Source organism: Mobula hypostoma, chromosome 2, assembly GCF_963921235.1.
Source record: "Mobula hypostoma chromosome 2, sMobHyp1.1, whole genome shotgun sequence".
NCBI lineage: Eukaryota > Metazoa > Chordata > Chondrichthyes > Myliobatiformes > Myliobatidae > Mobula > Mobula hypostoma.
Window position 1 is genome coordinate 108,452,439 of NC_086098.1, and position 13,361 is coordinate 108,465,799.

A 13,361-nucleotide genomic window follows, 5' to 3' on the forward strand; every position below is an offset into this window, starting at 1 on the left:
GTGAAATGTTTAAGGGGTACAAGGGGCAACTTTTCACTCCTGATGTGGCGAGAACTTTGCACAAGCTGCCATTAAAAGAGGTGGACTCAGATTCAATTTCAACATTTAAGAGAAATTTGGATGGGAGGGTAAGGAGGGCTGTAGTTCAGGTGTAGGTCGCTGGGACTAGGCAGACCAGTAGTTCAGGATGGACTAGATGGGATGAAGCACCTGGCTGTGTTGGTACGTTCTACGATTCCAAAATCATTCTAGAAGTCAGTTCTGCATCCTCGGCATTTAACTATTCTTACTGTAAAGGGGTCCCTAACAGGAGAGTAATCATAAAATAATCATAATTTAGGTTAATCAATTAAGCATTGAAAGACAAAACCTCAGGAAAAATGCCCAACTGCAGATTACAAGAACAATGAAAGGTAGCACAAATCAAAGGCTTATTAAATTGCCAGGAAACACCAAGCTCAACAATTGGGAATATTGTATAATGTCCAATTATTAGCAGTAAACTAGTAAGAAACAAAAACAAGGCCTCTTTTGTTATTTAACAAAGACTAGCGAGGGGGAAATGTATGACAAACAGATGGAAGAAGGTACAAGGGAAATAAGGAAATGGTAGAGGAAATAACACGTATTTTGTATCTGTCTTCCAAGAAAATGCCGAGAATCAAGGATCGGGTAAAATTAAGCAAAAATTAATATTGGCACAAGTTAACAATCCTGCAAACTTTCAGCCATTGCCTCATGGTGTCGTTCCCCTCCCCCCACCCCTTTTGAAGATTTACACAGATATCTTACTTAGCATTCAGAATGCATTCTCAAGAAAGAGCATCACTGGAATCAGTCTCATATGGCTCAGGTGAACTACCTTGCCTACTACTGCAATAGAAATTATTCATATATCCAACAAGTCATCCAGTTTTATGTAGAGATGGCCAGTGAGGACTGCTGTGGAGACAGCTAGGTTGAGTGGTCTGACAGCTCAGCATGTGCAGCCATTGCTCAGGACTCATGGCATTTTCATCATCACCAGATCCAACAGCATCTCTCACTACCTCCCTTTGGAAGTGATGCAAGCTACTACCTACCACAGGAATATCTGGGCTGAGAGGGGTACTCAGCCATCAAGAGGGAAGACACCTGCTTCTAATGTCCCGGCCCATCAAACAGCTGCCCTCACAGGTTGCTCCTCCGCACAATGCAAAGGAACAAAAATAAGGAGTGCGTTGCTGAGCCCCAACATTCAATATGACAACTGATTTGTCCAAGGCTCATCTCAGACAATCCTACATAGCTTTCAAATCCGTGATCTTTTAAAAACCCTTTATAAACCCTGCCCCCCAATAATCCTATAAATCTAACCTCCAAATAGCAAGGAGGTCTGCCAGTAAAGCCACAGCTTTGCAGTGCCAGAAACCAGAGTTTAATTCTGACTCCAGGAGCAACTTGCATATTCTCCTTTTGACCATGCAAGTTTCCCATCTCCCCACATTCCAGATTATAGGTTAATCGGTCATCGTGAACTGCGCCTAGTTGGTGACAGAATTAGGGAGTTTTTTTTGTGGGGTGGGGGTGGTAAGGGAAGGATGCAGAACTTAGCAGCTACAGTGTAACTGATTGTAGGCTGACGGACATGTTACCATGCTCTAAAGAAAACACATTGGGTACTGCAACTAGTATAGGTATCTACACCCAAGAATGTCGGCCTTGGACATGATGCAGCTCTGAGTCACTAGACTCCTGGAGCAAAATGAGTTGTCCAAAAAGGACAGGGATAGCGAGTTAGCTTTATATTTACTGGTGTTTAGAATTAGAAGGACACAGAACAAACTGCAAATACTGTAGTCTGAAGCAAAAAAAAACTGCTGGATGAACTCAGCACGACAAAACAGTATAGGAAATAAAGGGGGTCAATATTTTGGTTTAAGACCCTGCATCAGGACTGGGATTGCACAGGAGAAAGTGTATAGGGAATGAGAGAGCAAGGAGATCATAGACAATAGGATGGAATATCCGGTGAGGGGGACAACAAATCAGTGAAGGGGTGGGGGAGGGAGAGTTAGAGAAAATGGCTGGAAGTGGAGACACTGGACTGCAAATGCTGGAATTTGCTAAGGAAGTTGATAAGTAGAATAAATAAGGAAAGAAGATGGGCAGACAGAAAGGGGCGTACTGTGTGGACACTGGACAGATGAGATAAGCTGGTTAATCAGGAGAATCCAGGTTACGTGAAGTTGAAAAATTCAACATCCATATTACTGGAGAAGGCTGAGGAAATACTGACTGATGTGGGAATGGGAAAAGAGCAGTGGAAATGACATACAAGTGGAAGCATAGATGTTCCACAAAACAGTCACTTGTCTCAGAGGTAATCCTGATAAAAGTGTTTTGACAGCTGGGTGACAAGAGGGCATTTCCTCACATTTGTACCAAAATTGGAGTATCCACTTTTATCAACAGCCATTAACATCACAGAAAATGAACTAGATGCACAAAAGGGTGTACAAGTGGGCTCACAGAAAGACAAACACTAATTTCCCAGTCAACTTGAACAAAATTAAAATGCAACAGAATCTATAGTAAATTATCCCAGAGTAAGTGGAAATAGCTACATGAATTACCCAATCGTCTCCATCTCACATAGGAACAGTCTTCATAACTAAACTATCAACACACACAAAATGCTGGTGGAATGCAGTAGGCCAGGCAGCAGCTATAGGAAGAGGTACAGTCAACGTTTTGGGCCGAGGCCCTTTGTTAGCTGACAAAGGGTCTCGGCCCGAAACATCAACTATGCTTCTTCCTATAGATGCTGCCTGGCCTGCTGCGTTCCACCAGTATTTTGTGTGTGTTGCTTGAATTTCCAGCATCTGCAGATTTCCTCGTGTTTGCATAATTAAACTATGGTTTGCTTTATTCAGCTTAGCTTTCAAGAATGCATCTCACCTCCAATTTTCACAAGTTTGAGATAATTTCTTCCAACTGTAAAAATACATTACTGTACATTAGTTATTTTTCATATTCAGATTGTATTGTTTTAATATTCTTGTAAGTTTTAATGAAGCCAATTTCCAAAAAATTGTATACAAACATTTAGTTTTCTTCATTAGCTAGTGACAGGTTTTTAACCTCACAATAAGCATCAAGCTGCCAGGTGGTATTTGAATTTGGGACTCCTACATAGTTAATCTAGGCTCTTGATTTCTAGTTTAGTACGTTAACCATGGCACCATCACTGAAGTATAACTAACTCAATACATCTGATACCAGAACATTAAGATCTTATTAACCTCTTCCCTATTAAATTTTCTTCAGTAGTTATGTAATTATGGTCATACCTAGAATAAGGCCTACCTTTTAACTTTCAAAATTACAGAACGTTCATCAGTACTTCTCCACTGCAATAAAAGATCTAACTAAGAAAGCAACATCCAAAACAAACTCAAACATTAAACCTGATCTACAAATCCAATGAAATTTTACACAAGTTTAGCAGAAGGAAAATCAAAAACATTATACTGGAAACACAACACTCCAAAATTAAACAGAAGAGATTTTGCAAATGCTGAAAATCTTGAACACAAAGTGCTGGAGGAACTTAGCAAGTCTGGCCCACTGTCTTTTCCTATCAGATTCTCTCTTCTTCAGCCCTCCAACTATCACCTCTCAGCTTCTTAAAATAACCACCTCCCCAACTTCTTATTGTGGCTTCCTTCCTTTTTAATCCTGAAGAGTCTCAGCCTGAAATATTAACTGTTTATTCCCCAACATAAATGATGCCTGACTTGCTGAGTTCCTCCAGCCCTTGGTATGCACCAAGTTAAGGCTTCCTAACTAAAAACACAAAAGCTCCATTAGTAAATACTTAAGATAATCACGCTTTCTTTCTGAAATAGATTCTGATTGCCAAGTAGATGTTTGTATTGCTATGATATCCGTAGCCTATTCAAAATTTGGTGATTGAAGCAAACATTCAAAAGGCATAACCTATGTCAAGGATACAAAGCTTTCTGAACCAGAGTTACAACAGCAGACAAAAATTTAGTAAATTTAGGCAAACTGGAGATTCTTCTACAAAATAATTGAACGGTACATACTCTTAAATGTCAAAGAGGGAGCAACTACAGATTCAAAACCACAGGTCAAATTACCCAATTCTTCTAGCAGCAATTCCTTTAGAAGTTCCTGGAACTTCAAGATATTAACCTTGCCCTAATGCAGTGACAATTCAGGACCACACATCCTGATTGGGAGCCAAATTGACTGCCAGGATTTAATCACGGGGTGGGAAGGAGGGTGTGCAAAGAGACAGAAAGGTATATCTTTGGAAAGAGGGTGTTAGGAGGGTAGGGGCAATAACATGCTTGAACCATGAACCATGCTTGAACAGGGAGCAGGTAACAATTCGGAGGAACAAGGAACCAAGATCTAAAGGGGGACAGAGGGCTGATGGATGCAAACGCAGTCATTATGAACGAGTTGGTTTTAAGGGCCCGTTTCAGTGCAGTACAATGCTACGACTGAGATGGAGGGGGCGGGGTAAGCGAGGACGGGATCTGCAAAGGGGGCGGTGGAGGAATAAACGATTTACGATCAAGTTTGGACAGTGACTCAGGGTGGTAAATAGAATGGTTAGGTAGAAAACCGTGTATACACATGTGCATGAATAAAGAGCGTTAGGCAGTGATATTGAAGTCAAGGGTCAGAGGGCCACGCGTCCAGAGCAAGGCAGGAGGGGCACTGATCCAACAATGACAGAAGGGAGAGGGGATACTGATCGAATAAAGCTGGATGCAGGGGTGGGGTAGTGTAAAAGAAAACAGGCAGTGATCCAGCTAGATCGTGGCGGAGGTGAAGGAAGGGGCGAGGAACTGGTGCAATGGCTGAAGGGCGGAAACGGTGTCTAAATCAGGGAGCTCCGGCACCGCTCCCCAGCCCCGCGGGCCTTACCAACCTGTGGTGAGGCGGGGAGTCACCTCTCCGAACGGTGACGGCTGCATTTTCAGGTACTTCTGCGGGGAGGCGGCCGAGCTGAGCGGGGTGCAACGCCTCCTTTTCGGCGACTGCGACGGGGGACTCAGCAGAGGGTCGAAATCGATAGTCCTTTTCAGTGTGGCTCCACAGGCCATGGCGCCGGCCGGGGTGGGGCAGGGAACAGGTCGGGTTATCTGCTGATCGAACACGGGCCCTGGTCGTCGTCGCCGCGACGCTTAGGTCCCTCTGGGGAGAAGGCGGCGGCCGCCCCGTTACCGCCGAGCAACTGTTTCCTCTCACCGGTCCCGCACTCGCCTTAATCCAGTATCTGCACGAGAGGATAGCTCCGTTCACCGCAGTGATCTGCGTTAACTAGCCGAGGCGGTCCACCCAGCAGCAGTGCCGATGCCGATGGATTGCTCCGCAAGGGAGCCGCTGCCTCTCCCTCTCCTGGCTTCTCCCTCCGCTATGGCGGAAACAGCGACAATAAACAACGCCAGCCTCGCTCTGAGCCCTGACACCGCAGCTGCGCACTCGCCTGACCCCGCCTCCCCACCGCCACGCCGCCCCCTGGGACTTGTAGTCTTCACATCTGCCGCTCAATGGCAGATGAGCAGAGTAAAACTACAAATCCCGAGATCCGCCGCGACCAGAATATGCCGGCTGCTATATTTAAATCCCTCATTGGTAAATTCAAGCAGCAACAAGGTCTGCTCAGTGATCAATGAGAGGGAGGAATTGGAAGAGCCCACCAGGAAATCCTTCTAGTGCCTTGCAAATAAGGAAGTGATCTTGAACGATTTCTGTTGTTTTATAATTGCTAATAAAATCTCTGTCGTCCCCCAACCCCGCTATTACTAAATGAACGTTGCAAATTTATGATTGTTTTACACCTCAAAATTATAGTTGATGAGCCTGTGCGTTACTTGGAAGTTTTTCTGTAGTTTACAAGAGGAAAACATTAAGAAGTTTAATGCATAAATACGTAGCTGTTGTCTGTTTTTTACATTTCCTACATTTTACTCGCCAATATGGACGTCTTTGTTTCTGTAAATAAAAGAAAGAAGCATAGGTCATTTAAGCAATTCGGCGTCTAATTGTTATATAGAGAGAATGTTTTTAGACCGGTTGATTCTGCCCGGGGAATTGAAGGACGTATGAGAGAATAAATTGCAGGGATATTGAAATTGTTCACTAAAGACCTGGCTTGACCGAATACTGTGCGCTGAATGGCCTTCAGCATTGAGATAAATTGGAAGACCACCAAATCAGGGGTTCCCAAACATTTTTTTTATGCCATGGACCAAAATCATTATGCAAGGGGTCCATGAATCCCAGGCTGGGAATCTCTGAAAGGATATCAAGTTGAAATAACATGTATAAAGAACTTTGCCAAAGAGAGTCATTGAGGGAAGTCTAGAACTTGAGTTTATAGGCACAACTGCTCACAGTAATCTAAAAAAAGAAGTGTGCATGAACCTTAGCGATAGGATTGAACGGGAAGAGTTTTATTTACAGAGATAGAGAGGGCTTAAATGTGAGTATGGCATGCGGATTCAGAATGTGGGACATGAGGCATCAAGAGTTATTGAAATACATTCCTGTCCTTTCCTTTCATTGCAAAGTGCTTTATCGGCAAATATACTTACAAGTGTAATGTAGGAAACACAAGCCAATTTTTACTCACAGCGGACTTCTATAAACTGATATATGATAGTGACCTGAGTCATTTTTTTGTAAGTACTAACTGAAGGATAAATTTTGGCCAGAACAGTAGCGAGAATTATCCGGTCTTCAGTATCGTGACATGAAACCTTTTGTATAAAGCACTGGGTAAATGACAGGACTTTGGTCTGTTATTGATGCTGTGAGCTGGAGATAATTTGATCAGCACACAGGTAGATAATGATTTCTGTGCCGTTGGTAGTAGAGATGTGGTTAAATTAGTGGCATGAAAATGAAGCAGGTACTAAACTGTAGACTCGAGAGAACTGATGGTGAGTGCGAGTTTGCTTCTGACTCTCAGGTCGGGGGAACTCGAAATAAAAGTGTTTCTACAAACACTGTCACATCGAAACAGCGACTGTTTATCCCCCTTCATACTGTGGAAAGAGTGATAGCTCTTTCCCTCTTGTTAGTGAGAGAGAGGGGGATGTCGAACTGTAGTTTTTGATGGACTGTAGACTACGGACTCTGGGGTTTTGCTGGTACTGGCATGGTGCGTGGTGGGAGTGCTGATGCTTTCTGCTAGAGTAAGTGGGGGCAGGGAGAGGTGGAGGGTTGATGCTGCTTATGCATGGGAGAGGGCAGGGGTCTTTGGGGTCCTTACTTTTTTCTGTCATTCATTCTTTGGGGTTTTTCTTCTGTTTCGAGGATGCCTGCAGAGAGTAAGAATTTCAGGTCATATATAGTTTTCATTCTCTGATATTAAATGGAACCACTGAACCACTAAACTTACTCATGTTAGGTAGAGTTTCAGAACAAAATGAGCACTTGCACCAAGTACGGAAATAAGCTAAAAAAAAATAAAAAGCACCATTTAAAACACCACTTGTTTGAACCAAACTCCAAATGAATATGACACATTTATTCATTCATAACTATGAAGAATCATCTACCAAGTTTTATTACAAGACAAGGGGGTCTCAAGGTGTTGAATATATTTAGATCTCCTTGCTTGCTATGTAATTCTCTATCCCCTAGCCTATATAAATCCTACCAGATCCTTCACTGTACTCTTTTGAATGTGGTCTCCATAGTAACCTAGGCCCTGACATCAAGTTATATTATGATGTGTCATGGTCTCCGTGGTAATTTAGGAATCTTTTTTCCAGTCATTTCATATGGTAACATCTCCTGCACCACATTCTGCAGAAATGGGAATTGATTGTGTTTGACTTCCTCATTGTCACACCATGGTTTGTCCTTTCAGGCAATGTCACTAAATTCTGAAATAATTTTAAGTGGCCTTCTGTTATGTTTTCTCTCCCTCTGGCTGCTTGATAATGCACAGGCTCTGGAATTATATCAAAATACTAACTCGGGAAAGAAGGCACTTCCAAGTAAGTTCAGTATTATCCATGCTAATTACTACAATGAATTTTATCTGGGGATGAAATTTGTATTGTTATCTACATTCCACATTCTCACAACACCTAAAACCATTTTACAGCAAATGAAGCGCCTTTCCAGTCACTGTTTTTACACACACAGACAAAGGTGAGAATCAGTTTGCTTACAGCAAAGAGCTACAATCAATTATTGACTAAGCAATCTCTTTTAGCGGCATTTACCGAGAAACGTATATAGGCATTGACATGGGGAGAATTTGTTTTTATTAAGTGCAACCGTGAACAATAGCCAGATCAGAAATGCTGATCAAGTCAACTAGTTCCCAAAGAGAACTCTGATAGGCCAGTCAGATGGTTCACTGCTGCTCAGCGATAGAACACAAAAAAATCATATGTACAATTAAGAAACATTAAAAAGTAGTAGAAATACCGGAGTCATGATGATGATCATGATGAAGTCTGCTGGAGAGAGACATTTATACACATGCTGTCCTCCATAATTACAGTCTTCTTTAGAAATAGGAAATTAAGATTCAGAGAGACTATTCATTAATACAATGAGACCACTAACCATGCAAAGTCTATGCTATATCATTAGGTCTCCAATTAGGACATGAACATAGATGTACATAATCCAGTAAAGGCACAGGGCAGCTTTCTTGGTTGTGTAGAATGTGTTCTGGGACTATGAGAGGCTGTGCAAGATGTGCACCCCCAGGAGTTTGAAACTGATTGCAGTTTCCACAGCTGTGCCACCGATTACAAAGAGAAGTGTGAGTTCTCTTGAAGTCGATAACTGTCTCCTTTGTCTTGTTGACATTGAGAGAGAGGCTATTTGCCTGGCACCAGGCCTTAAGCTCTTCCACCACCTTGCTGTAGGCCATCTCACCCTTGATGGTGCTGAGTCCCACCACTGTTGTGTCATTGGCGACCTCGACAACGTGATTACTCGGGGTTCTGCACACAGCCCTTGGGAGCAACCTGTGTTGAGGATGATGGGGAGGGAGGAGCAGTGAGGGAGTGCATCCTCACCATCTGAGATCTGTTGCTTAGGCAGTCCAACACCCAGATGGACAATGGTGAATAGACTGAGGAGTAGGAGCATGTTCATCAAGATCTGTAGTACAATAGTTTTGAATATCAAACGGAATCCAGAAAGAGCACTCTGACATATCTATACTTATGTCCTTCTAGATGTGCAGTAGAGAACATCCTAACACGCTGCATTAGTGCTTGGTATGAAAGCTGCACACATATATATCCCAGCAACATAATGAAGGATCACACCCACCCTGCTCATACACTTCCAGTTAATCCTGACGAAGGGTCACGGCCCGAAACGTCGACTGTGCTCCTTCCTATGGATGCTGCCTGGCCTGCTGCGTTCCACCAGCATTTTGTGTGTGTTAATTTAATTTCCAGCATCTGCAGATTTCCTCCTGTTTGCTGCTCATACACTGTTTGATCCACTCCCATCAGGGAGGAGGTCACATAGCATCCATGCCAGGACCACCAGACTCAAAGACAGTCACTTTCCCCAAGCTGAAAAGCTGATCAACATCTCCACCCACTAACACACACCACCACAGCCCCGCACAAGAACTACTTCATCGTTCCAGTCAGCGTCACCTTACACTCCTGTGCCTAGCGTCACTTTATGGGCCTACAAACGATCTACTGTATATGTACAAATTTTATGTATTTATGTTTATTGTGTATTTTGTTATTGTGTTTTTTGTGCTGCATCGTATCTGGAGTAACAATAATTTTGTTCTCCTTTATACTTGCGTACCGGAAATGACATCAAACAATTTTGAATCTTGAATCTCAGTATAAGGTATGAGCCCACTACAACCTAATTCATGGGTGAAAATACTGCCAGCAAGCCATGGGTTGATATTTCCTGAATTTCCTTTTAAGTCCCAAATGGTATGTTGAGCTTAAGATGTCCTGGATTGATGCTAACAACATGGATGCTAAGGGCTGTGGAAGTAAGTGGAGGTTAATTTTTATGATGAAGCTAACAGCGAAGGGAAGAGTTGACTTCAGGTCCTGCTTAGTGTTGCAGGATCATGGAACAGAAGCATGGAAGACTATTCTTTGTTCTTCAATAGGTTTATCAAGAAACTATAATGATTCGTCCTGAAGGATGAGTAAGATATACCAAACGAAATTCCCCCTCACCTCCTTCTGCTGCCTCTCCTCCTTCCCTTTCTTCAATGGTCCACTGTCCTCTCCTAATTCTTCTTTCTTCAGTCCTCTACGGCTTCCACTTATCACCATCAACACCATCATGAGTAAAGCCCTCCCCACTCCATTGAGCACATCTACACAGAGCATTGTCACAGGAAAGCAGCATTCATTATCCGACACCACCACGAGCCAGGTCATGCTCTCTTCTTGGGGCTGCCACCTGGAAGGAAGAAGGTGCAGGAGACTTAGGACTCACACGAACAGGTCAGGAACAGTTATTACCACTCAACCATCGGGCTCTTGACCCAGAGGGGATAACTTCACTTAACTTCATTGAACTGTTCCCACAGCCTATGGATTCACTTTCAAGGACTCTTCATCTCATGTTCTCAATATTTGGTGCTTACATATTTATTATTATTTGTTCTTTTCTTTTGTATTTGCACAGTTGTCTTTTCCACACTGGTTGTCTGCCCAGTTGGGTGTGGTCTTTCATTGATTCTATTACAGTTATTGGATTTATTGAGTATGCCCACAAGGAAGTGAATCTCAGAGCTGTATATGGTGACGTATATGTACTTTGATACTAAATTTACTTTGAACTTTGTACTTCATTCCCTCATGCCCCATCCACCCACCTTCCCCCTCATCTGGTTTCAACAATTACCTGTCAGCTTGTACTCCAGAACAAAGCTGGATATTGTTTTCTTTGGAGACTAATTGGAACTTTGGGTGAAGGTTTAAATGAATATGGCAGGAAGGAAAGAAAAATGAGTTAAAATGAAAGGCGTGAGGCCAGGCAAATTAAATGAGATGGTAATAAAAGAATTAGAAAGGAATATGGCAAAAAGGCAAAATTGCCAGTTTTTTGAAATCCAAGTTTAATATGTTTGTATATCGTAAGGCAACAAACAAAGACATGAAGACTTTGAAACTAGGAAAAATAAATGGGTGGGTTTTATGGTCATTAGCATTACATTAGAGGAGATGCTGAACATCTTAAAATCTATGAAGGTAGGCCTGACCAAGTATATCGAAGAACACTGTGGGACACTGGAGAAAAAACTGTGAGCATCCTGGCCGAGTTATTTATGTTATTGATAGCCTCAGGTGAGGTGTCGGTAGACTGCAGAGTGATGACCACTGGGGCTTTATTTAAGAAGGGTGGTAAAAAGAAGCCTGGGATTTATAGGCCAGTAGGTCTAACACTTGCGGTAGATAAGTTACTGGAGAGGAGTGTGAGGGATAAGAAATATAAAACATAGAACATAGAATAGTACAGCACAGTACAGGGCCTTCGGCCCACAATGTTGTGCCGACCCTCAAACCCTGCCTCCCATATAAGCCCCCACCTTAGATTCCTCCATATACCTGTCTAGTAGTCTCTTAAACTTCACTAGTGTATCTGCCTCCACCACTGACTCAGGCAGTGCATTCCACGCACCAACCACTCTCTGAGTAAAAAACCTTCCTCTAATATCCCCCTTGAACTTCCCACCCCTTACCTTAAAGCCATGTCCTCTTGTATTGAGCAGTGGTGCCCTGGGGAAGAGGTGCTGGCTATCCACTCTATCTATTCCTCTTATTATCTTGTACACCTCTATCATGTCTTCTCTCATCCTCCTTCTCTCCAAAGAGTAAAGCCCTAGCTCCCTTAATCTCTGATCATAATGCATACTTTCTAAACCAGGCAGCATCCTGGTAAATCTCCTCTGTACCCTTTCCAATGCTTCCACATCCTTCCTATAGTGAGATGACCAGAACTGGACACAATACTCCAAGTGTGGCCTAACCAGAGTTTTACAGAGCTGCATCATTACATCGTGACTCTTAAACTCTATCCCTCGACTTATGAAAGCTAACACCCCATAAGCTTTCTTAACTACTCTATCCACCTGTGAGGCAACTTTCAGGGATCTGTGGACATGTACCCCAAGATCCCTCTGCTCCTCCACACTACCAAATATCCTGCCATTTGCCTTGGAGTTTGTCCTTCCAAAGTGTACCACCTCACACTTCTCCGGGTTGAACACAATCTGCCATTTCTCAGCCCACTTCTGCATCCTATCAATGTCTCTCTGCAATCTTTGACAATCCTCTACACTATCTACAACACCACCAACCTTTGTGTCGTCTGCAAACTTGCCAACCCACCCTTCTACCCCCACATCCAGGTCGTTAATAAAAATCACGAAAAGTAGAGGTCCCAGAACAGATCCTTGTGGGACACCACTAGTCACAATCCTCCAATCTGAATGTACTCCCTCCACCACGACCCTCTGTCTTCTGCAGGCAAGCCAATTCTGAATCCACCTGGCCAAGCTTCCCTGGATCCCATGCCTTCTGACTTTCTGAATAAGCCTACCGTGTGGAAGCTTGTCAAATGCCTTATTAAAATCCATATAGATCACATCCACTGCACTACCCTCATCTATATGCAAACGACAGGAATTCTGCAGATGCTGGAAATTCAAGCAACATACATCAAAGTTGCTGGTGAATGCAGCAGGCCAAGCAGCATCTGTAGGAAGAGGTGCAGTCGACGTTTCAGGCTGAGACCCTTCGTCAGGACTAACTGAAGGAAGAGTGAGTAAGGGATTTGAAAGTTGGAGGGGGAGGGGGAGATCCAAAATGATAGGAGAAGACAGGAGGGGGAGGGATAGAGCCGAGAGCTGGACAGGTGATAGGCAAAAGGGGATAAGAGAGGATCATGGGACAGGAGGTCCAGGAAGAAAGACGGGGGTGGGGGGGTGACCCAGAGGATGGACAAGAGGTATATTCAGAGGGACAGAGGGAGAAAAAGGAGAGTGAGAGAAAGAATGTGTGCATAAAAATGAGTAACAGATGGGGTACGAGGGGGAGGTGGGGCCTTAGCGGAAGTTAGAGAAGTCGATGTTCATGCCATCAGGTTGGAGGCTACCCAGACGGAATATAAGGTGTTGTTCCTCCAACCTGAGTGTGGCTTCATCTTTACAGTAGAGGAGGCCGTGGATAGACATGTCAGAATGGGAATGGAATGTGGAATTAAAATGTGTGGCCACTGGGAGATCCTGCTTTCTCTGGCGGACAGAGCGTAGATGTTCAGCAAAGCGGTCTCCCAGTCTGCGTCGGGTCTCGCCAATATATAAA

The 13,361-nt window shown here is 43.4% G+C and overlaps 1 protein-coding gene across 1 annotated transcript in view; it reads right to left on the reverse strand.

Moving 5' to 3' along the window:
- The window catches only part of akirin2 (akirin 2), a 29,824-nt gene extending 24,333 nt beyond the window's left edge, over nucleotides 1-5,491 (reverse strand). Inside the window, exon 1 of the mRNA XM_063040362.1 lies at nucleotides 4,949-5,491. Within this exon, the coding sequence (XP_062896432.1) occupies nucleotides 4,949-5,123 (175 nt within the window). The 5' untranslated portion in view covers nucleotides 5,124-5,491. The remainder of the gene's footprint in view (nucleotides 1-4,948) is intronic.
- Nucleotides 5,492-13,361: the final 7,870 nt, after the last annotated feature.